We start from the raw sequence: 26,591 nt of genomic DNA on the forward strand, positions 1-26,591 counted from the left end.
AGCAGCAGTACCACAGTGCTACTTAACGACAGCACTTACCGCACTAAACTGCACCTTGTTTCTTTATTATTAACATTCGTCCACAAACCGTCTAGGCAGTACCTGTTAATGATCAAAGACTACTCAGAGTAACATTTTTATGTTCACATTGGAGGCATGATGCTTACTTTACCAAAGTTCACCTGGTTTCTTGATTATTGATATTCTTCTGCAGCCCATCTAGGCAGTAATAATACCAATCTATGACTATGCATATTAAGTACTATGCAACAGTGCTGACATCAACATTAGGGACATGATGTTAACTTCACCGAACTGCATCTTGTTGCTATTTTTGTTTTTCCCACAGCCCATCTAGGCAGTAGCAGTAGTTGCAACAGTGTTGATATCAACGTTAGAGACAATAAAGCTAACCACGACAAACTTCACTGTGTTTCTGTTATGTTTATTGTCATTTTGATCAGATACCCATTTAGGCAGCACTATCGAGACAGCGATGCATCGAAACGCACCTGCGCAGGGCACTGGGCGGCAGCTTGCCCGGGCTGCGGTCCGACGCCGTGCTGTGGCAGCTGCCCTGCGCTTCGGGCAGCTCGCCCTTCTCTCGCAGCATGGCGGTGGCGGCCGACGAGATGATGCCTACGCCGTCCCGCACCCGCGTCTCCAGCGGGTACTCCCAATCGTCGTAGGACACCGAGATCATGCCCAGGGGAAACGCCTGGTCGGGCAGCGGAAAGACATTGAAGAACAGCAATTCAAAGGCACGATCAGCAGTTTTTCCCTTCATTGGGATGTAAATCATGTCAATTAGCGTTGTTATTTGTCTTCTTTGGTGTCGCTATGCTAAGTGAAGCTAAGTGACAGCAGCTTATGGTGATACATCAAGCTGATATTGATCTTCCTGCTCTGTAGATTCCCTGCCAAAAAAGCTACTAAGTGCATTCACAAAAGTGCTGAATGTGCGTGCTTGTCTTTCTTTTTTTTTTTTTTTTTTTTAAGCAATCGAGCTTAGAAGAGCTCAACTGGGGTAACAACAAAGATCGACTTGTCCCTTTTTGCTTTTCCTTTGGCCTTTTTGGGCTGACCGAAAAATGAGTACTGGCTAGCTTGTGCAGTAAGTTTTCAGAATGGGTATTGCATATAATTTACAGTAAAAATCTTAGTACATTATTTTTTACTCAGTACTTTTACTTTTACCAGAGTATTTCCATACATTCGTATCTGGACTTAAACTACTTAAAAGCAAAACTTTTTACCTAATCCTTTTTTTTTCTAAATGTGATACTCTGATGAATATCGTGTTTGTGGAATAAAAATGAAGCAGATGAATTTTTTCGGTTAGGGCACTGCCATTTTGTTATTTACTGCACTCTGCTGTTGACTGAAAACTGACGTCAAAGTTGCCCCGGGCTCGCATTGCAAACGTCATGTGACCAAACCCAGGAAGCTGGTGAGCCTTTAAGTACAGAGGGTGAGCGCATTTTCAGCAGTTCACTGAAAGGGTCAAACAGTCAAACAGACACATCTAAAATGAAACCACTCGCAAGGAGAGACTCAGACTCCAACTCCTGATGCCACGCCCCTTAAAGGCACACATCCAACACATCATTACTAAGTCCATACAGTTAATATGCTCGATAAAACCAGTTCATTTCTTCACATTCTTTTATTATTATGTTTTCTTATGTCTTTAGTTGGGCCCGATCGATGGATTCCGATAACCGATTAATCGTCCAATTAATTAGAAACAAATGTAACAAGTAACATATTTCTGTTTTTGTTTTTTTAACGCTTACAACAATAAAGATATGAATTACGGGCGGAACATTTGACTGCTTTACAATACTTTTCGCTTCAGTCTTTATTTAACCACAAAAAAAAAAAAAATCTGCCAAAAATACTAACTGAATACAAACACTGTTATCGTATTTAATGTTGCTTGCATTGAACAATGGATGTTGATCCCCTTTGCTCGCTTGTTATTTAGGTAGCTTAATGAAGACTTAACCATGTGTTCACCCCCTGGTGGTTGGCTGACTCCCGGTTGGCCGACGATCAGGTTAATGTCATCGCGGTTGCCAAAATGGTGATTGTGATGAAAATTCAATGAATTTTGTCGCCCTACTCTGGTGACAAGAGAAGAAGAATTGTTGCGCAGTACCTCTGGGGTGAAGTCTGGGTTTCCTGTGGTGAGACTTGACACAATCCAGATGTAACCAGCTCCGATCAGGCCCAATGAGCGCGCCTCCTCCAGGATGTAGCTGTCGGGGGGGGGGGGGGGGGGGTCAGATTCTGGATGACCAAGTTTCATATCTATTTTGTCTCGGTCATAAACGCTTCTTACACGGCCTCGTCTTTGGAGCAGTACAGCAGGATGACGGGACTCTGGATCCTCTTGAGGGCGATGTGAGACTTGGAGTTGGGGTCTCCGTCCACGGCGTCCAGAGTCACCACGCTTTGGAGGTCCCAACGCACAAAGCTGCAAGAAGGCGACATTTGAATTCGGCAGCAAAAACTTGCTGGCCAATGGAGGCGTGAAAGTCACAGACTAGAAGAACGGGTGTGATTTACTGGCACCGCGTTAAATTGGTTCAAATCTTACCTGCAAGATACGGACTACTTTGTCTGAATTGGTAGACATGAGTCTGAGTGAACAAAGATCACATGCGGGGTCCCACAAGGCTCCATTCTAGGACCACCTCTACATGCTGCCCCTTGCTCAGATTATGGAGCATCTCAACATCTCTTATCATACTTATTTATGCAGATGACTCACAACTTTACATTTCAGCGTCATCACATGACTATAATCCCTTACTTTCATGAAGGGGGAAGTCAACCCCCAAACATTCTTTACAAAAACATTTATGAGCCCCCACTACTCCAAACAAAGCATTCGGATGAATATTGCATTTGTCGAATATGAGTTAGCAACAAAATGCGCCCGTTTTTAGCCCTCTCACGGGACGGCCATTTTGCTACTTTCTGTTGGCTGAAAATGACATCCCGGCCCGGCGCACCTACCTGTGGTCCACGGTGACCCTGAGGGTGCTGATGAAGTCCTGGTAGCCGGGAAACTTGGAGGTGACGATGGAGAAGACGTGCCAGTCGTACTCCTCCATGATGGCCAGCATGAGGAGGGCCTCCTGTTGCAAGGCGGCGCCGAACTGGAAGAACGTCGACTTCTCATCCTTTAGGGAGAGAAAAAAAAAAAAAAAAAAAAAACGGAGGAAGAAGAGATTGTCAGCATTTTTTTTTTTCCCCCTCCCGCTTCCAGCTTCATTTATTTAATTGCGGCAGAAAGCGGCACCGATGTAATTAGAAGCATTTTCCAATTGTGTAATCGCTAAGTACAAGATAAGAGCCCGAGAGAACATGAGGGGAAGGAAAGGAAACGCGGCGAGAGAGCTTCAAAGTCTTGTTTGCACCCGCTGGAAATGGTGTTGCGCGTACAGGCAACACGGCGCACGTCGGATGAGGCCCGCAAGGTCTGCTGGTTGGCTGGCACACGTTTTACTCGCCCAGTCCTGAACGCAAACAGCAAACGGAACAAAACAAACAACCCCAACCGCTGACCGACATGTCAACTGACCAATGACTGACCAAGCAGCAAACAATCGGGTCGTTCTCGTCACGATTGACAGGCAGACCGACCGATGTCTGAGTAACTCATGAAGAGTGACTAGTAAGTGACAGAACAAAGGGATCGCCGATGCCGCATGAATTGATTGACGTGTCGACTGGCCAATGACTACACCAAGAGTTCCAACACCGGTTTGTCGTGGAACAATTGACATTTCGACCGATCAATGTAGAGTAAGTGATGAAACCAATCCGTGATTGGTTCTTTATTTTTTTGTAACGATTGACATGTCGACCGACCCATCGCGATCAATCACTGGTGGTTTGATTTAGACTGACCAATGACGATGAAGCGATGAAGCCAACCGATAGTTAGCGCGACTGTCAATGACGGACGCGGCGACTGAACAATGACTGCCCGTATTTTTTTGTTTGTTTTTTTTTTGTATGTCATGATCAACACGTCGAATGAGCAATCAAGCAAAAGAGGCAAAAGCAGCCAATCACTCGCCAACGGCTGCCTTTGCGGCTCGCCGGCACGATACTTTTGTCCAACGCTTCACGTGGAAACATCACCGTTTCCCAAAAGTTTTGTTCGGGAAAAAGCTGACGCCGCACTTTTAGTCTTCTTCTTATTTTTGTTCTCCTCCTCAGACGTCCGAATGCTGACTTTGATCACGCTCACATCCACTTTCTTGACTTCGCCTTCTCAACGGAGCAACTCCTCCGGCGGGCATATTTGAGCCAAACGGATTAACTCCGTGCAGGCTTTTTCTTTGGATTTCTTTTTTTTTTTTTTTTTTTCCTCTTTGTGATGCCACACGAGACTTCAGCTCACTCGGTTGTATTTCTAAACACCTGCTGCAGGGGAGTCGGCATGGCGGGGGGAGGGGAAACGCGCATCCGCACATGAAACCCTCCTCGCAGAGTACGTACAATAGTACGCAACAGTCATACACGCGCACACGCACGCACGCACGCACGCACACACTGAGGCTATGACATGTTTAGCATCAAAGGCTTCACAACAAAATCAGCTGTCAGCTCCTGTCTACCTTTACCTTTGTGTCAGTGTGTGTGTGTGTGTGTGTGTGTGTGAGCCTGGCATTGTGTTGTGCCTCCAAGTGGTGGCCACCATACACACACACACACCCCCACACACACCAAACAACACAAAATACACACTGCGAGGAGGCCCTGCGGAGATTTCGACAGCCTCTCGTCACATATGAGCAGAGAGAGGATGAAATTGTACTTCAAAAAGATCTATGTCACCGCATCTGTGTGCGTGCGTGCGTGCGCGCGTGCGCGCGTTGGTGCGTGCGTGTCTCGCTGCAGGTGAGACTTTGTACTCGGGCTTAGGGAAGAAGAAGAAGAATGCCTGTGTGGCAACAGGCTTATCGTCACTCGGGTCCCGATAGCAACGGCGCACTCGCGCCTGGAGGTGCGCACACACGCACGCCAACACACGCAGACATACACACGCACACACGTTTAACCTTGAATGCGCCACACAAGGGCGAGGGCGATGCACCAAAAGCGGGTCGGTTGTTTTCCACAGTTTTGGTGTATTTGTAGTCGTGGTTTGAAGTACTGAATTGGCAATGTGTTGGAATGCGGGAATGTTGTTAAAAGACAATACAATGTATACAGCGCATTTCGTAACAGCTGGAGCTGAAATAAAGCACTTTCCAAATAATAAATAATAATGAAAATAATAAACAATAAAAAGGCCACAGGAAGTCAAAAGAAGGAGTGGTGAGGACAGGAACCAAGGAATCAAGAGGAAAGTGATGGCAAAGAGGACAAAAAAAAAAACGCCAGTAAAACCAGGAAAAAGGGAAAGGAGAAATGAAAGGGGAAGTGTCAGGAAAGCACAGAAAATGAGATGAAGTGAAACAACATACCAACAGCAAAAGAGAGGAAAAGGAGAGAACGGAAAGGAAAGGAGAGGAAATGGTGAGAAAGGAAAATGTAGGATGAAAGGGGGTTGGGAAAAGGTGTCAAAAGGATACATTGGAAAGGAAAGAAAAAAGCCATGGACAGTTGACGGAAAGGAGATCAAAAGAGAGGGAAGGACACTTGAGGTGAGAGAGGTTTGCAAAAGAATGCCAGGTAAACAACAGGAGAGTGCAGGGCAGGATAGGAACGGAACGAGAAATGGAACAAAACAAAAAAAGAGAACGGGAAGAGTAGGGAGGGAAGGACATTGACACGGAAGGAAAGGGGGAAAAGGACGCTGAAGGAAAGGATCCGATAAGAAAGGACAGGATTGGAGACGAAAAGGAAAAGAAGAGTCAGAAAAATGAAAGATACGAGAAATGAGAAGACATCAAATGAAAGTGAAAATGAGAAAAATGGAAACAGTGGCAGGAAGAAAGTATAGGGAAGCAAAGCAACTAAAGATCACGACTACAGAGCACCAAAGCAAAGAAAGACAAATGAGTGGAAAGGAAAGCCAAGGGAAGAGAAGTGAATGAAAAGAAAAAAGATGAAGGAATGGGAGGAAAGGAAGGAAGGAAAGGAAAAAGAGCAACAGGAAGGACAGGACCAAATGGAAATGACTGAAAAGAAAGGAAGGAAAAGAAGGAAAGAGAAATGGAAGGGAAGGGACGAGAGCAAAGTAACGCAAAGGGCAGGACAGAACAGGACGGGAAAGTGAAAAAGTTGAATAAAAAAGGAGGGAAGGAAAGGGAAGAGAAGGAAATGCAAAGACAGCAAGAGGAGAAAAGAGGAGTCAAGTCATGTAAAGGCCGAGACAGTCAAGGAAAGGAAGCGCAAGAGACGAACAGGAAATGGAAAACAAAGAACATGCCAATCAAGCAAAGGAAGTCCGAGGAAAGGAAAGGAAGCCACAAGGGAATGCGACCAACGTAAAGGAATGGAAGGACGAGGGAAAGGAAAAGACGTTGCCACCGCAAAGGATCACAAAGTGTCATTTGAGTAGAGCGCTGTCTCAAGAAGTTCACGCACATCAATTATATACACACACACACACACACACACGCCCACACGCAGCGCACGTGTGTCACCTAGAGATTCACTGATGACATTGTGCATTAATTATCCAAAGTCAGTGCACACACTCGCCCACACGCGGGCGCGCGCACGCGCACGCACAGAGCGAGTCCAAACCCAGCGGTGGGCGCCGACGGTGCGGGGCGAAGAGCATCAATAATAGAGCGGCCGCGCCGTATCGCACACTTACTCTGCGGGCCCGTGGCAAACTCGCGGCGACACATGTGAGCTCACGTCAAATTTCATTGTGGCGTACAGACGTCTCTCACACACGCGCGCGTGTGTACGTATTGAACAACACACACACACACACCCACACACATGTGCCTCATTACATGGAAAGTTTACATGGCCTTACAGATGTGCGCAACAAAGCACAAACAAGACCCACAAATTCATAATTAACATTGGTGTGTGTGAGTGTGTGTGTGTGTGTGTGTGGACTTAAAGAAGCAATGCTAACAGACATGTTTTCCATTCACAGTGTAAAAGTCCAACACAGTCTGTCAGACGGCGATTTGAAGAGCTCGATATTGACTTGAACACCAAAGACTACTAATTCTCCACCGTAGTGACCGCAGCTAAGCTCTGACATCAAGAATATCACAAGTAGTCGTGGGAATCTATGGGTAGCTCACGATTCCATCCGATTCCGATGCCCACGATTCAATTCTAATTCCGATTCAGAGGTCTATGATTCGATTTGATTGCGAATGCGATGCATCACTTCATTGGCTTACATTTTGTAGTCCAGGTAAAACACCTCTACCTTTTTTTTTTTTTTTTAAACAAAAAAACTCAAGGAAGAGCAAAGTTTTATATTTCACAGTTTGACTTCGCTCCGCCCCCATATGAGGTTTTGCTTGTTCAGCCATCTTGTCACGTATTAGCTTAGCCTAGCACAGACGTCTGACGTACAAACGCACGTAAACGCTTGCGCATGCTAGCTTAGTTTCTTTTTTAGTTCAACTTTAAATATCGATTAATAATAGCGATGAATCGATTCTGAATCTTTTTAACACGCGAACGATGCATTGAAAAAAACGATTATTGTTCCCACCCCTAACCTTGTATCACTTTTTACACGGACGTGCTATAGCAGCCGCGTCACTCTGTGGAAAGGTTTCCCTTTTTAGTTGAAAAGAACTTACTTTAACCTTCAGGATCCCTCGCCGCGCGCCGGCTAACGACGGAACCCGGCATGTTCTTTTGGACCAATTTAAACCAGCCGCTAGCTAACGCTAAGCTAACCTGGGTATTTTCGGATTCCATCTCCCTTGCTAGGACGGCGTGAGAGGCCAACAGCAAGTAAACAATACAATACAATACCATTTTTTTTATATAGCGCATTTCATAACAGCTAGAGCTGTAACAAAACACTTTACAAACAAGAAATAATAAATAATAATAAGGGAAGGTGCGTAGGAGTGGAGGAGCTCAGAGAGGTACGCCGGGGCCAGGCCATTTAATGATTTAAAGACAAATAGGAGAATCTTAAATTGAACCCTGAAATGCACTGGGAGCCAGTGAAGGGAGGCCAGAATCGGTGTGATGTGCTCGATCTTCCGAGCTCCAGCAAGTAGGCGGGCAGCAGCATTTTGGACCAAGTGGAGACGTTTGAGGGTTGGACTGGCTGACTTCAAAATAAAGTACATTGCAGTAATCTAGCCGAGATGTCACAAAGGCATGGATGACTGTTTCTAAGTGCTGATGGGAAAGCAGGGGCTTTACCTTAGCCAGCTGTCTAAGATGAACGAAGCTGGACTTATTCGCTGGTCCCATTTAAGTTCATTGTCCATTTTAAAACCCATTAAGATACACAATGTCGTCAGCGTTGTTGTTTTGGCGTTCCAACAGCAATTCTTTTTGTTCTCGGTGAAAGGTTTTTTTTTTGCTCGCTCGCCGCTTGGCACACATCTCATCCTGTGACTCCGACATTCCTCTGTGACAATACACGCAACAATATCACCCGTTCTGACTCCATTTGGAAAATTCAGATTCAGCGTTTCTTTTTCGCGGCCAATTTACTTCTCCATTGGAGTCACAATCGATTTGTGCGCGGCCCCAAAGACTCATTCACATATAAAACAAGCGGCGGTTGAATTTACGATAGTGACTTGTTCACAAGATCACATCGATGCAAATAGAAGCGATTTTGGATTTTCTGTCCACTGTCATCGCTGATGCGCAAATAGATAAGCATTTTTGAGGACTTGCCACTATATTGACTGATGTGTAACGTCAACACCAACGACTCATTTAGAGAGCAAAACGGTTTTGAAGATCTGTCCACCGTTGTTGCTGAGGCACAAGACTGAGTGGCATTCTAGTTTCAAGCTAATGGGATTTCCCCCCCCCCCCCCATGTTGTTGCTTGTAACTAAAAGCTTCCAAATGTGTCCTAACAAGAATAATAAGAGCTGACGGGTCACAAAGCAGACAAGCCAAGACATCAAGATAAACAACGACGGTGCGATTACGCCAAGTAGCGTCAACGCAAACCTCGTGTGTGCCTTCGTAGCCTGTTAAGTGTGCCATGCTATCTTTAATACACGCCCCCGGAAAGTCCTGATTAGAGTGCCAGACTGCTCGTTATCACACTTTTTTTTTTTTTTTTTTAATGCCTTAATCGTCGTCAGGGTGCAAAATGTCAAAGGCTTTGGTGAGACGTTTTCCTTAACGTGCCACGCCGCTAATCTTGGAAAACAAGAGCACCCGGTTAAACGTGGTGTGTTTTCCATTGCCTCGCTAATTCTCCCTAAACGCTCAGCAGATGTTCTTTGAAATCCTTATGCTAACAAAGAATTAGCACTGACAAAAGGCGGGGAAAAAAAGAAAACAGTCTGGAAGAGAAAGATTATGCCAAAAAAAAGAAAAAAAAAAAAAAGAAAAGTACCCTTTTTTTTATTCCATGCTTACTTTAAAGAAGATGTTAAGTGCAAACAATATAAAACATTAAGAGTGTGCTTGCCCCAACAGGCCAGCTATAGTAAAGATAGTACACATTCAGGTTCATAAATGTTGGGACATGGACAAAACTCACATCTTTTTGGCACGCAACACCGCCAGAAGGGATTTGAATTGAAACTGCTTTAATTGTAGACGCTCAGCTTGAACGGTGTCGGAATTACAACGTGTAGTACTGGGGCACGACCCATATGGAATGGAATTCGTCAGAATTCTAGTAACAAATTAATCAATTGATTAATTCCAAAAATAGAGAATGAATAAAATAAATGAATACATTTTTGGTTTTGGTTTACAACGCTTACGACAATTACAATTTGAATTAGAGGCAGAACATGTTTCAAAATATGTTGTCTTTTTCTATTTGTTTAGAAAAACGCAGAGAAAAATTGGCCATTTGTGTGTGGGTAGGCCAGGGGGTTGATTTTCATGTAAATATCATACAAAGACAACCCAAGTACACATAATATGCAGTTTTTAAATGGTGATTTTATTTATTAAGACAACAGCATTAAAATCGGATTCAAGTTCGGACTTTGACTAGGGCACTCCAAAACCTTCATTTAAAAAAGATACATTTTTAAAGCCTTTCAGAAGTTGACTTGCTGGTGTGTTTTGGATCGTGTCGTGCTGCAAAACATAAGTGCGCTTTAGCTCGAAGTCATAAATTGATGGAGAACATTCTCCCTCGGGATTATCTGGTAAACAGCAGAATTAAAGGTTCCATCAATCACAGCAAGTCGTCCAGGTCCTGAAGTACCAAAGCAGCCCCAGATTGTCGCACGATAACCACTATGAATTTCTTTGGATCGTGGCATTTTGTTGCAGCTTTTTGTGATCTTTTGGCCGACTTAATTTTGGGTGACCGGTTCTATTGAAGTGATTTCTTGATTGAACAAGTCTGGAGGCAGTCAAACGTGAGCTTAGTCGGTGAAAATGAACTCCAACTCTAACTATAACCCTAACCCTTAATGATGAAAAAAAATCACAATCTATGTATGCTTGTGTTGTCTTTGTCTGATAATTACATATGTTTGATGATCTTAAAATATCCCAAAATACAATAATTTGTGAAGTGGGAGAAATACCTTTTCACAGTACTTTAAGTATACATGTTAGCACTATAGCATGTAGCTCAGGGAGACATGGGCTCCCCAACTTGTTTACTATTTAACACCCACTCGCTCTCCAAGCTTCTGGTCTACTGTACTATTTAACAGCCTGGCTAGCATAGCATTTAACATGTCAGCCACACACACACACACACACACACCCGCCCACACACCCCCACCCCCGCACACCCCCACCCACACCCACACACACACATCTAGCGAGTGCTCCGTTACGGACAACCGGAGAGGAAAACCGCGTGTCCCTGGACGCTCTGAAACATGTTTTGTTCTGGAAATGTTCTATGCAAACAGTCAAAGTACATGTGACACACCAGCAGCAAATCCCCAAACATACTATATTGAACATACAGCGCTTTACAGGAAAGTTAACTCATTCACTGCCAGACATTTTCAGACCCTCTTTTACTCTAACGTCTGAAAATTTTTTGAAAAAAATATAAATAAATTCCTGGGATTGAATGGCTGGATTGTGAAAAGACAAGTAAATCCGTCAATGGCAGTGAATGAGTTAACAAATTAAGGCCTAAAGCTTCTGGCTCAACATCTCCCCAAAACCTAAAGGCGACTATAGAATGACCCTCTTAAACCTGCAGGTTCTCCCAGAAATTCAACATCTACAAAATAATTGATATCTCAGCTCCTGTAGCAGATAGAAACATAATTCTATAATACTTTGAGATCTTAGAAATGTAGCTTTCACACAGTCCTCCGTTTATTCTTATTCACTTTTTTAATCAAAAATGTAAAAATAAAGTGTCAGCGAAAGGGAAGCACTATTTTTAATTGAAAAAAATCAAGTGGTATTACCATCCTCTATTCTGTTACAAAGACGTTGATATCGTCATTGTCTACAAACCATATCGTATCACGTTTGACTGGTTCCACTGCCGTTACTTATCAGAGCTCCCGGCGATGGACGGCGTCCGCCATTAGCCTACCCACGGCTCGAAGAAAATCCACGACATCCTCCGCGGTCTCGCGACACCGTCGCGTGTCTATTCTGATGCAATAAACTGGCTAAGAGACGGAGAATTGGATTAAAAAAGGACAGTGACGTACCCGCTCTCCCAGCTTTAAAGGTAGAATGACGCAACAGCGCTCTAGTGGTAGAAACGCGGTTATGCGCTCCCGTGCTTAATGGGTTAAGGAAGCCGCTTTGGAATGGCTAACCCCATGTGGTTTTTGATTCAAGCTTTATTTATCCAGCCGACCTGGCCGCAGACGAAAAAAACACATGCTTGCGACTTATAGCGTAGCATAGCGTAGCATAGCTACGTCCAATGTCGTGACTGATACTTGGCATCAACAAGACTGATATATAAGAAATCCGTTTTGGAACAGCTGTCCATTGTAGCCATTGATGCACATTTTTGACAGGGAGACTCGCACACGTACAAAACTGTTTCTGAAGAGTTTTGCGCAATAGTGACTGTTAAACAAGTTGGACATTAGAGACGCATCATAGTACCAAAGCTCTTTTGAATCTACTGTATGTCCGCTGTAGTAACTGATGCGCAACTTTGACATCAGTGCTCACGCAAGAAGAAAACTGCTTTTGAGAAGTGACTTTGGCTACTGTAATGACTGATGCATACCTTTTACATTGAAGGCTAACAGTTATTGAATAAATGCCCACTGTAGTTATTGATGTTTGACTTCAACATTGATACTCGGGCATAAAGAAGAAAAGTGCTTTTGCGTAGCTGTCCACTGCAGTGACTGATGCATTACGGATGGTAATGACAAGTGAAAACGTCTCCAAATGAGACGGGTTTTTTTTTTTCTCCTAGCCGAAATGCTCGAAGGAATCGGGTGTCAGACATAAATGAAATGTCTAGACAAGAGGCAGAGACACAACAGGGATCTTTGAGAGCTTTTTAGTCAGCAAGACTCCGCACAATTCAAACGACCCACGTCGGAAAATCTGCATCCGGGCTTGTTTGAATCACCACCTTGGTGCCTTTCCTTGCGGAAGAGCCCGCAGTGAAAAACATTTACCTCCATTAAGCAAGCCACAAAGTCGCCGGGAAAAACTTGAGTGCAGACAAGTCGCTGCCATCCATCATACCCGACTCGTATATATTTCCCGCCTGTCACGCCGTCAGCCTGACTTCTACCCCACTTTGCGGGGAGATTTTATTTTTTTATATGGCCACACATGGGAAAGCGCGTTCACAAACCACTGGAAACATTGCAGATGTTAGCAAACCAACTCTTAGCATGATAGCATTTTAGAAATTCACATTTGAAATCATGGCCAACCACACAAGGCATGATGTAAATTAGGTGCCCACCACCCTGAGCTTTTTTTCCTTTGGTCACTCGCATGTTATTTCTTACCATATCATCTGTTAGCATGTTACCATTTCACAGTTCACATACGAAATCACACCCGACCACACAACGCATGATATGAAATCCATATCGACTCGTCTTGTTAGCAATGCTATTAGCATATGACCTTTAGCATGTTAGCATTGTGGCGGTTCCCACTGGAAATCAGGGTCAGATGCAAAATCCATATCATCCTGTTTTAGTTGGCACATTCTCATTTTGGGTTACTCTCTCGCTATTTATTAGCATGCCAATCGCTAGAATGTTAGCACTTTGGCAATTAAGATTAGAAGTCATACCTGACAACACAGGGCATGATATGAAATTCATATCGACCTGTCTTAGTTAGCGCTTTCTGCACTAGAGTCTCTAGCTTGCTAATAGAATAACAACTGTAAGCATGTTAGCATTTTAGGAGTTCTCTTCAGGAATTAGACCCATCCATACAGGGTCAGCTCAACTTAGGATGCGGTTTCCATAATAGACACATGGATATACTGTACTGTGGGACGGCCATAACATGGGTCCTTTTTTCGAATGGGATAAACAATTCATGCCTGTGAATGTTGGTACAGTGTATTGTCTGTCTACCTGTTTTACTCCACTATTTGTGTTCAAACATCCTTATGATTAAAGAGTTATGACATTGCAACTAATTGTTAGCCCGTTTATAGAGTTTTCCATTATGTGATAGCATCAAGATAGTGGGGGCATTCACATTACAAGAAAAGACACATATTCAAACATTCAAACATCCCCCCGCTGCCCACGCTTGGCCAAAAATAGGAAAATTTGTCTCTTTGCTGTAAAGTTTTAAAAAGTACTAAAGAACAAAGTATTGTAAAACAGCAAAATGTTGTGCCTGTAGTTCATACCGTTATTGTTGTAAGGGTCATAAAACTAAAGTTCCTTTTATACAGTAAGAATATCGTCATCAACACCAGGCTAAAAAGAATCCATAGCGGTCGGGCCCTGCAAATTTTTGCAATTTACAACAGGACTTGCTGTCTAACCCTCGTCAGTAGTAAGGGTTTACTGTACGTATTGTACATATAGTGGCGCAGATCAAAATGATGCGTGCCCATGTACCACGCGTGAGTCATAATAAGCGTTTGACTTATGGCACTTGGAAGAGAAAGAGATGCTAATGTCATATTGTGGCCCGGCGCGGGAGATAATCGACAGCATGGACCCTCCCCGCGCCCTCCATCTCGGGAACCCCCCCCACCCCACCCTCACTTCCTTTCTCCTCCGGCTGAATCAGAGAATTGCCGGTTGGATATTTATAGCGGGAGAGCCTTTGGGTAAAAAAAAAAAAAAAAAATATGTAACCCACTCTGTTTCACTCACTGCCCACTGATGATGACTCTGTTGGACTCCGGCAACCTGAGGCCTGGTGTAAAAACGGCAGCAGGCGGCTATGAGTCAGCCAATGAGCGGACAAACTAGCGGACGGATGGACATGTGCCGCAGGTTCTAGACCGGGAACGCCGCATTAAATATGGAGTAATAATTGTGTCAGATGGCATGTAATTTGGGTGTGCACATGGACACGAATGATCGGGGTGGAAGGCAGTTCCCCAGTGCCAACTTCACAGCGGTGATCTGTGATCGATCTGGCCAACTTGAAGCATCCGCAAGTGGACGTCTTCTTACAGTTCCTTCTAAACGGACTCCTACCATGTATTTTAAAGGGAACGAGAGAGGATCTGCCTCCATTGGCTGGTAAACAAGTCAGCTGTGTTCACGCCCTCGACTGCGCAAATGCCGAATTCTAACTGTGTGTATCCCGGAAACTACCAAAAGAAATGAAAATTCACCCATGCTCACAGTTAGGCAAGAATCTGTTTGATCTAGCATCGAAACGATTTTAAATAATATGTTTGAATACATAACTGTTTAAACGCAAATTAATACATACAGTATGTAAGAAAATAAATGATATACTGTACAATATTATGAATCAATACTAAAGGATATATTTTTCAAGAATAACTCAGTTATCGTTAATAAATTCTGTTTTATACAGCAATATAATCATTTAGTATCATATTTTTACTAGTTAAATAAATGTAAAATAATAAAGGAATGCAATCAAGAAAAATAAATGTGTGTGGGTGATCGATACAGATATTGATACCTAAAACGTGGCATAAAATAGGTGTAATCGTAGACCTACAATTAATTTGAAATGTGTAATCTACTATAACCATTCTATTCTTGGGAGTGTTTCCAGTATTGGGAGGGCTGATATCATGTTTTTAATCCGTCCTTTAACACGTCTACAAGTATCGGCGCATTCCACTATATCGATGTGATATTGATATTGAGTCTTTCAAAAAATACAATAGTTCAATGTAATACAATGGTTAAAGGGGAAATCAACCCAAACACCCCATTTTTTGAAGAATATGTTCAGAGCAGGCCCATTAGTTGAAACGTGACATTCTGATAAATATTGCCTTTGTGGAATTTGAGTTAAGCAGCAAAATCCAGCCCTTTTAAGCCATCTCAGGGGGCGGCCATTTTGTCACTTCTGTCCACTGAAAATGACGTCACAGCTGCTCAGGGCTCAGGTAACGACCAATCACAGCTCAGTTTCAGAAAACAGGTCAGCCGTTGGTCATTACTTGAGCAGTTGTGATGTCATTTTCAGTCGACAGAAGACAAAATGGCTGTCCCCAGAGATAGCTAAAAAACGAGTGTATTTTGCTGCTTAACTTCTATCCCACAAACACAATATTAATCAGAATGCCATATTTCAACTAGTGGGCTTGCTGGGAACATATTCTTGAAAAAAATCAGTTTGGGTTGACTTCCCCTTTAAATGGAGGACTAGACCTAAGACAGCAGTTCAGTGTTTTGGTTTGTTTTTAAAACGAGAGCCCAGTCATTTGTGCAATTGCTAAATGCCACCGACTGTTCCCCGCCTGAGAGCAGGATGCATTCTGGGAGAATCGGCGGCAACGAGACCACAAGGAGGTTTTAGCCAAATCGCTAATTGTGCAGACAGAGGGAGAGCGAGAGAGAGAAAAATAAACGGCACTCGCTAAAGGCGGATTTGCTCATTATACATAAGCCTTAGTCGGGTGTGTGTAACTCTTTGCGCACACTTTGCCAAACACGCACACACACACACACACACACACACACACACACACACACACACATAATTGTAGCAGCAACGGGCTCACAATGTCCGTTGGCTTTGGCTCGAGCGAAACTGCAGCATAGTTGTGAGACTTCGTGAAATCTTACTGTGGGAAATCCTGTCAGACTTGTGAGACTGCTGCAAATCTCGCAAATCTTCAGCATGTCTCGTGCGACTTCAAAACATTTTGGGAGACGTCAGAAAATCCTGCCTGACTTCAGCAAATCCTGTTTGACTTTAGGTAACCTCTCGAGAGAGAGTTCATCATGCATCGTAAATCTTCTGAAAATCCCATCGTGACTAGAGAAAATCTTGGAATTGTTCAGCAAATCTCTTCAGCAAATCAAATGCAACACAAATTCTGGAACAACTTAATTTTTCCGTAGATACCGTCAGATTAAATAACATCTTGTGAGACTGAAGTAAATCCCCTTAAGTAAATCTTGTGAGACTTTAGAAAATCCTGTCAGACTTTAGGTGATCTTGTGAGACTCAAGCACATCTCTTGAGATTTCAACATGTCTCGCAGGAATTCTGACAATCCCATCAGACAAGACTTGATCAAACCTCACAAATCATCAAGAAATCTCTTAAACAAATCAGGTAGGACTTCTGCAAATCTCACAAATCTTCATCACATCTCGCGCCCTACACTAGCTTTTGTCTCTTGTCCATTTCATATCCCAATCCTGCCGGCTCGGCCCTGGGCGCTTTCTTCACACAATAGCCACTGTTTCCATGGCGAATCGATGGTCAGCCCACAGAAGGCAGCGCATTTATTTCTCTCGCACACACATGCCCCGACTCATTCTGCGACACTGCTGATGGATGGGATAGGTCGTCGCGTACGGACGAGTGCACGCAGGGAGGCAGGTGTGTATAGGTGTGTATGCGTGAGTGTGTGTGTGTGTGTGGGGGGGTGCGTGTGCGTTTGTGTGTGGTGAGTGCACGGCCCACGTGTCAAAGAGCAGATAAGTGAATCTATTTCCCGCACTAATTAAAAGCTGGCTGGCGATTCCCGGCGGGAAAAAGGAGCACCCGCCCGCCACGAGTGCCTGCATATGCGCAAAACACTTTTGACCATTTCATGTGTGGGGGTGGATTGTATGTGTGTGTCTGCGTGTACGTGTTGGTGTGGGCGTGTTTTTGTGTGGAAGCGTCCTGTGTGTGGGGAAGCATCCTGTGGGGGGTACTTGATGCCAGATGCTTAAAGCCAGTGGCTATTAGACAGCAGAGCAGAGATAATAGGCTACGGCTGCCATCACCTACTACGCCCTATTAGCCACAACATAAGATGCACACACACACATGCACACACACACACACACGAGCAGCTACCGTTAATGCACTAAATGTGATACATTTTGGAACAGACCACCATTTTCATGAAAAAATGTAAAAACTCGTACAAGCTCACAGGATATCAGCATATTGCGCAGGATACTGTATGTAGCAAATCTTGTGAGACTTGTGATCTTGTGAGAAAATCTTACAATACTTCACAAAATCTTGCGCGACTTCAGAAAGCCCAGTGAAACTTAAGAAAATTGTGTGAAACTTGGGTAAATCTCACAAGACTTTAAATCATGTGAGACTCCAATGAATCTGACGATTTTTCCGAAAAATCTTCTGAGGCTTCAGAAACTCTCATGAGACCTCAACAAAGCTTGCAAGACTTCAGAAAATCATGCCAGACTTCAGAAAATCTCACAAATCTTGTGAGACTTCAGAAAATCTCACAAGATTTCCACAAGTCACGCAAGAGGTCCACAAATCTCATGAAACTCAAGAAAAATCTGGTGAAATATCAGAAAAAAAATGAGAAGAGAGACTAAAGGTAATCACACGAGACTCCAGCACATGTCATCAGACTTACGGCAATTTCATGAGACTTCAGCAAATCCAGTTGGACTTTAGTAAATATTAGAAGGAGATTTTAAGAAAGTATTGCAAGATTTTTGGGAAACCTATCAAATTTGAGCAGATTTTAAGAGACTTCATCTAATCTTGGTTAAAAAAAAAATCCCATTTGACTTCAGCAAAAATTTGTGAGACTTCAGAAAATTTCATGAAACTTCAAATCTCACAAATGTTCAGAAAATCTCCTAAACAAATTACGTGGTGCCTCCACAAGTCGCACCAGACTTCGGCAAATCCTGGCAAACTTTATCAAATCTCACAAGGCTTCAGCAAAATTTGCAGGATTTTAGAAATTCACATCAGACTTCAGCAGATCTTTTGAGACTTACAAAAAAACAAATCTTGCGAGACATCAGAAAATCTTGTGAGATTTTGGAAAATGTTTGCAAGATTTGGGGAAAATGGAGCAAATTTCGTGGGATTTCAGCAAATCTCTCATGATAGAAAATTCCACTGGACTTGTTTTTTTTATGTTTTCAGTGAGTGATGGGACTTTTTTGCGTGTGTGATGTCAAGACAGCAGCAGCAAGGTAGAAGTGAATGATAGCAGAGAGGGAAAAAAGCTCCTAGTTGTCCCCCTCACATGAAATCCAGAACAGCTCTTCTCTGTGGAGTAGCACTAGCTTGATGCTAACAAGAGGCAATTCAATGCACTCCACACTTCCATCACATCATTTTCTCCCTCTCATCAATCTCTGCGAGGCACGCGCTGCCCACTCCGCACCTCACTCACGCACTCACACTCTCACTCACTATGTGGATTATTAAATCACTCAGTCACTCACACACGCACGCACGCCGCTACACACACAAACACACACCCACAAACAGAGAGTGGATAAGTTACCCACCCACACAATATTACTCCCTCGCTCACTCACCCTGGCTCTCTCTCTCACTCATTCACTCACTCCCGCTCTCTCGCTCACTCACTGACTCATTCACTCTGGCTCTCTCTCTCTCACTCATTCACTCACACTCACTCACTCAATCTCTCTCTCTCTCGCCCTCTCTCTCTCTCTCTCACTCACATAAAAAAAAAACAACACACCTCTATAATGCGGAATAGAAAAATATACCGGTATAAGTATATATATTTATATTTATAAATGGAATGGAATGACAAAAAACCTAAATTCCATCCTGTATTCTACGGTTATTAGCACAAAAACAAACCAAAATGCAATTTCCTGTCCTGTGGTTGTCATGACACTTCATCAACAAATAAATAGCCCAGGCCCTTTCCTACTCAGTGGTAAGTCCTACTTCCTGTTCTATGGTTATCATCACACTTTCCAAGCGGTACAGCAAATGGACAGCTCACAAAAACGAACCTACTTATAAGCGATTGAGGCTAGATTGGGCATGTACTCGTCCTGAAAAGCACAGAGGATGACACTCCTCCAACTCGCTCCAGAGCTGCTCAATACACTTAACGCCGCGCACGCGTGTGCGTGTGAGTGTGTGTGTGTGTGTGGGCACGCGAGCGTGTGCCCGCGTGCGTGCGTGTGTACGTCGTGCCGAGATGGGCCCGAAAGCGATGATTCACGGTTGGGAAAAAGTGGAGCGTCATCTCCTCCTTGAGTCTCTCATTGGAGTGCAGATGAAGACGGGTTGTATTCGCTTACTTTCGGACAAATGAATTCAAATGCACACACATACACACACACGTGGGACGCAAGCGCACGCGCGCAGACACACGGCAGTGCACACAAACACAAAAACGTGTTAAGCGGCAACACAATCACTCTTTCACTGACTGACTCACTCACGCACGGTCACTCAGTTGCACTTTCCATTTCTATCACTCTCTCACTTTTTCTCTCACTCACTGTCAGACTTTCTCATTCTCTCTTTCTCACACACACACACTCACTCAGTCACATGCACACTCACTCTCTCTCTCTGGCTGTCTCTCACTGTCACTAGTTCACTCTTTAAGTCTGTTATTCACTCACTCACTCACTGTCTCTTTCTCACTAGCTCATTCAGTCACTCACTTGCGCACACACACACACTGAATTTCACATTCATTGTATCTCATACTCACTCACTCACTCACTCACTCACTCTTTTATACTCCACTTCACACAAGTTGTTTTTAGACAAATGCATTCCCACGTGCACGCGCACACGCACGGACGCACACACACACACACACCCACACATGTGCAGTCAGAGTCTCTCCATCAGGAGCGCACTGAATAATTCAGCGGGAGGGAAGTACACAAGACTGTCGAGAGCGTATTGGGCGCTGGCTGGCCTGAGGGCCGGTCGGTCGGTCGCCGCCGCCGCTCTAAAAGCGATGATGTCACCACCAAGCATCTCTTGTCCCTCTTTTGCCTTTCAGCTCTGCGCACCCCCTGCCTGCCCGCCGCTTGCCCGCTTGGCAACTTTGCCTTTTTGATGTTGCCCCCAAAAAGAAAAAAAAAAAAAAAAAAAAAAGAAAACAAGTAGAAGCTAAGTAGCGGGATGAAATAAAAGCTTCCAACATGGGGACGTCCTGGTGGAATTGTCTTGGCCAGCTGTCGTTGGGTCACTCTTTCAATGAAGACAATTTAGCCAGAAGAAAAGAATCCACATTGGCTTCGTTTTGCAATTGCTTTTTGTCATCCCCATACATAGGCCTGCTCGATAATGAAAAAAATATGATTATTTTGGTAGTAATTGAAATCACGATTATTCAAACGATTATTTATTTTTGGTGCAAAACAAGAACAATTTTCAACGTAATAAACAGACGAATAAATGTAAGTAAGTTCCTTTTGGACCGAACAAAATTTCTAAAATGAGTTATTATATTATTAGTAGTGCTGTCAAAATTACCGCGTTAACTGGCGGTAATTAAATTTTGTAATCGATCGCGTCAAATTATTTGACGCATTTAACGCATGCGCAGAAGGTCCGCCGGCGCCCATGCATAATCCCACTCAGAAGTGCACAGTGAGCAGCGGAGCGGACGCGTGTCGCCCGCGGGAGTATAAAGAAGCATTTTGAAACAAGAGGGCATCTTTAAATCTCAGAAATGTGAATAAATTGGTTTGCCTCAGCGACTGAGGATAAGTAGAGAAGAGGCCTGTCTTGTTTTGCGTTAATAAAGGCAGTTAAAGGAGGAACACACGACGTGCTGAAACCATGGCAGAGCACAGCATTATGAGCCTCAGCCAATCACATTCGTGTGCCCTTCAGGGACTACTCGGAAAAAATAAACTCTAACAATATAAAGAAGCATTTCGAAATATATATATATATATATATATATATATATATATATATATACACACATATATGTATATATATGTATATATATATATATATATATGTATACATATGTATATACATACATATATATATATATATACACATATATATATATAGATATATATATATAGATAGATATATAGATAGATATATACATACAATACAAAAATGCAAAGAAAGATATGGCATATTTTGGAGACCGTTCGAATTGCGATTAATTACGATCAATTAATTTTTAAACTGTGATTAACTCGATTCAAATTTTTAATCGTTTGACAGATCTGATTATTAGTTATTATGAAATATGCAAATGTATAATTTCCTTGTGTAAACAACAACAGAAAATGAATATTAATAAATCGTTTTTTTTACGATTATGCCAATTTGCAATCGTGGAGTGTAATAATTGTAATTGTAATTGAATTTCAATTAATTGCACAGCCCTACAGACACATGACAACTTTTCTCCTATGAATGTAGTCTTTACAGACAAACGTCGCATGTTTTTCCACCCATAAACAGCTTCTCTGTTTTTCACATTGGTTACACGCCAAACATGCTTTAAAAGTTGTGTAGCCAATCCAGGTGTATGGTGATGATGAATACACAAAGCAATTAAAAAAAAGTTTGCTCTATTTCACAATTGCTTATTTTTCACCAACAGACAGCTTACACATCCAACTCGTTGGGCCAAAGTTGTGTAACCGTAGATTCAAAAGATGGAAACATTGAATTGATGGGAAACATACAACATTCTATGTTCACAATTACTTGTTTTTCACCCAAATTAAACTCTAGTTTTAATGTTGGTTATATCCCAAACTAGTTCCCATAGGTCAAAATTGGGCATCTGATCCATGTAACACCCCTAAAGCTATGAAAAAAATTGTTCTCTTGGCTTCACAATTGCCTGTTTTCCTCCCATATAGTTATCTGGCTTTTGGGTTGGTTCAACACCTGACTAGTCTTCAGTGTCAAAAGTTGTGAAGCAAATCCAGATGGAAAAAAAAAAAACTATCCCTGGATACTATCATTAACATTTGTGATGTAATCACCCAAAGTGGTAAAAAAAAAAAAAAAAAAATCCACATTTGCTGGGCTTCACAATTGCTTGTTTTTCTCCCATAAACAACTTTCTGGATTTCATGTTGGTTAATTAAACCTTTGACGTCTACAAATGTAGTTTTCGGACAACGACAGGAGAAACGTTTCACCATTCATCAATCAGATTCACAATTGTTTGTTTATCACCAATATACAACTCTGGTTTTCATGCAAGCTACACCTCTTGCTCATATAAATGTTGTCCGCCAGACTTGGGGACATTCAGAGCTATTTCTACCCCCGCAAATAAAAGCTGAACTCTTGATCTCGGCAAGTTGATGAGCACATTTTTTTTTCAAGCAGTTCCAAATTCCCAGCATGCATTGCCACAACGGCGCCCTCAAAAGCTCCCGATGACATAAACATGGCTCAAAGATGGATGAAAAGGTTCTACCATGTCAGGACTTTGTCATAAAATGCCAATTCAATTTGCTTTTATTGGTTTTTAACAAGCTGATAAAAGTGCGGCTGGCTCCCTTTCTGGTCAGCAAATTGTACGCACGACACCCCCCCCCCCAGTCCAAGGCGGCAAATGACTAAATAATGAAGTCACTAATTCAATCAAGCGGTGCGTTCGAGCGACGCAAACGCACGGGGCGCGTGTTAAAAGTCACCTGACAAGTTCAAACCGGACTTTTCGGAGTGACTTGAGAGACTTGAGTCAGCGCCAACAAGCCAACAAGCAAGCAGTAGCCGGGTCGCTGCCTTGATGACTTGTGACTCCACTGGAAATAAATGACACGGGCAAGTTTAATCGTGCGTGACAGGAAGACTTCCAGGACTTTTTGGAGGTTAGATGCAAAGTTGCCCTCACCTTATAACCACCTTTTTCAAGGGCAGTAAAGAACTTGTCTCATTTGAAAAGTAAAGCGCTCAAAGTAACGCAAACATCGACCACTTTTCCACAAATTACATTTCGAGGCAATTTAGAATGGCCCTCAGCATAGTATGTGTATGTGATTTAATTGGTAGCAACATTTGGTAGCGACTGGAGAAAAAAAATCTGAGACAAGTTGGCCTTTGTAGGAAAATGGAAAAATGTCCCTAAATGAGCTGTTTCAAACCAATTCGGCCGACTTGCTGTATCTTTTCGGGAAGGACTTCTTGAGACCTTTCTGTGGGTCTACTCATTATAGACAAGCCCGCTAAGTTTCATCTAGCTAAGTGAAGCTGGCGGATTTTTTTTTTTATGAAGTGATCAGTTTCATTTTTAACGGTGAGTCATCAAACTTTACTGCCATGCTCGCAATGACCCAAAATGCAAACGTGTTGCAATGTGCTGTTGCTCATCTCTCCAGCTTATGTCGTTTGAATTTGGTAGCAACTTGGGAAAAAAAATCTCTGCCTTTATAGGACATTTAGAAATGGATGCTACATTGGTCGCTTGGAAACAAGATGGCTGACTTCCTGTATCTTTTCGTGCATGACTTTGAGAGACTTTTTCGTGGGTCTACTTACAATAGACATGCCGACCTAAATTGATGTTGTTTACGTTAAGTCAAAATGGCTTTGGGGGCTCCATTTCACGACCAGAGTATAGAATGAGTAGAAATAGTACAAAAATTAACAAGACAAAAGAAACTTTTGCTCTAAGAGTAATTCGCGGGACAACCTGTTGCGTCGAATGGAGTCGGAGCGCCATCTAGCGGACAAAAGGCGCGGGGACATCATTCTGAGTGACTCCCGAAAGTGAACAGCATTTACTGTTTCATGACAAAGTAAGAATATATCGCTGGCATAGCTCCACAATCATCATTTTTCAGGAGGGCCCAAAAACGGCACGTTGCTTCAACCACCGACATTGCATCGTCAAAGAGCACGAACCATTTTTAAACACTTGAGATCGGTCAATAATTGCGCGGACTGACCAATAGTAGGCCTACAGCTTTGTGAAAAAAATAGGAAACTGAAATTGTGACATTTCTTTCGTTTAATCGTCAGAAATCCGTCCGGTTATGATTACTTCGAGAAGGCCACCGATGAATCGGTCAGTCAGGCACTCATTTCAATGTCAAACTGCAATCCGAACCGTGTGAAAGATTTCCGCCGATCCTCAGTATAACGTCAACATTTTCATCCCTCCGGCGTTATTTCCCAAACGCTGATCCTCCCTCAAAACATATCACGTAGGATGTTTTCGGGTGGTGCTGATCCCGGATCGGCGCGAGCTTCAACGTTATTAATCATGGCGGGCGGTGACTAACGCTGATGGTGTCATACAAGCACCCCACACACACACGCACGCACGCACGCACGCACGCACGCAGTTTGAAGGGTTGATCTTCACATCCATCACACTTGTTCCCTCTCATCTTCTCAACAGTTGCCATATATGGTGCAATCATTCTGTGCGGCTCATCTCAACGCGATCAAGTCCGTCCTCCCTCTCCTACTTTCTTCTCCCCTGTGAACGTCCTTCCCCTCGCTCCCCGCTCTCCACCCGCGTCGTCCTTCTTTCTGCCGCTCTCCCATTGGCTGGCAGAGTTTTATTTATACAGCAGAAGCGGCGGCGGCGGCGGCGTTGGCGGCCCACGCAGCAGCGCAGCGTTGAGCTGAGCTGAGAGGAATTGGACTTGCCAGAGAGCGGGCGGGCATCACCTCGCAAACTCCGACCGCAAACTTGCCGCGGCGTGCCATTGTGTGTGTGTGTACTCAATACAGTGCGTCGGGAAAGTATTCACAGCGCTTCACTTTTTCAGGCGTTTGTGATGTTACAGCCTTCTTCTAAAATAGAATAAGTTCAGTGGTTTCCTCAAAATCCGACAAAAAAAAAAAAACACTCAATGATGTCAACGTGAAGAATTTTGTGGGGGTTAAAATCTTAGCAAATTTATAAAGAATATAAAACTGAGAAATAACAAGTACTGGTACATGCAATAAGAACTCGGAGCATTTGCTCAATATTCTGTTGGGGGGGCCTGACATGTATTTTTTTTTTTTTTTTTTTTTTTTTAGGCTGAAGCCGGGTCCAGGTCGCCAGTATCTTGAGGCTAGCAGCAACAAAGACTCTGGTTCCTCATAATACGCATGACAAGCTATGATTAACTTCCCACTACACTGAAAAATGACAGTGGAATTTACTCAATGTTATTTCGTCAAGTGGTTGCGCACTTGACGAAAGTAGATGTACACTCTAAAAACACTTGGGTTAAAAATAACACCATTTTGGGTCAAAAATGGACCGATCTACTACTTGGATCAATTTGACACAACTTCCTGGGTTGTTTTCTGCAAAAACAACCCAAAAAATGGGGCTGTTTTTTTACAAAACAACACAAGAACGCAGGTCGAATTCACCAAAATAGTGGATCGTTCCATTTTTGACCCTCCATCCATCCATTATCTATACCGCTTATCCTCACAAAGGTCGCGGGCGTGCTGGAGCCTATCCCAGCTGTCTTCAGGCAGTAGGCGGGGGACACCCTGAATTGGTTGCCAGCCAATCGCAGGGCACACAGAGACAAACATCCACACTGACAATCACACCTAGGGGCAATTTAGAGAGTCCAATCAACTTACCATGCATGTTTTTGGAATGTGGGAGGAAACCGGAGTACCCGCAGAAAACCCACGCAGGCACGGGGAGAACATGCAAACTCCACACAGGGAGGCCGGAGCCCGGATCGAACCCACGACCTCTGCACTGTGAGGCGGACGTGCCAACCAGTTGACCACCATGTTTGATCCAAAATGGTATTATTTTTAACCCAACTGCTTTTAGAGTGTATAATCTGCTTAAAAAAAGAATTTGGATTCAGATGATTTTGTTTTGTGCAACCACTTGAAGAAATGAAATGAAGTAAATGATACATAAAAAAATTTTCAGTGTACTCAAAATCTGTGCTGATTAAAAATCCAAAGGGAAGCAAGGCGCCATCTGCAGGGATCACTTCGTCATTACGTTGTTATACAAACCCGAATTTTACAGAAAAGCAGGGCGACACCCTCCTGCATGCCTACCGTTGAAAAACGGACATAAAGATATTCGGCGATGGCAGTAAACCATCGGATTCCAGTCGGCGATTTTAAATGTCCATGGCAGTGAATGAGGCAGTAAATTTGCAATCCCCCTCCCAAAAAAAAAAATCACTTTGTCATCATGGGGAGTTGTGTGTAGAATTT

General features: G+C 43.2%; 1 protein-coding gene across 1 annotated transcript in view; it reads right to left on the minus strand.

Moving 5' to 3' along the window:
* grin2ab (glutamate receptor, ionotropic, N-methyl D-aspartate 2A, b) overlaps nucleotides 1–26,591 on the minus strand; it is a 114,712-nt gene that overhangs the window by 30,995 nt on the left and 57,126 nt on the right. The window contains exons 5-8 of the mRNA XM_086033418.1: nucleotides 3,025–3,191; nucleotides 2,345–2,479; nucleotides 2,162–2,261; nucleotides 513–718 (exon numbers count right to left, since the gene is read on the minus strand). Of these exons, the coding sequence (XP_085889544.1) occupies nucleotides 513–718; nucleotides 2,162–2,261; nucleotides 2,345–2,479; nucleotides 3,025–3,191 (608 nt within the window). The remainder of the gene's footprint in view (nucleotides 1–512; nucleotides 719–2,161; nucleotides 2,262–2,344; nucleotides 2,480–3,024; nucleotides 3,192–26,591) is intronic.

The sequence above is a fragment of the Filicampus tigris genome, chromosome 6, assembly GCF_054856515.1.
Source record: "Filicampus tigris isolate MCC_2025a chromosome 6, RoL_Ftig_1.0, whole genome shotgun sequence".
Taxonomy (NCBI): Eukaryota; Metazoa; Chordata; class Actinopteri; order Syngnathiformes; family Syngnathidae; genus Filicampus; species Filicampus tigris.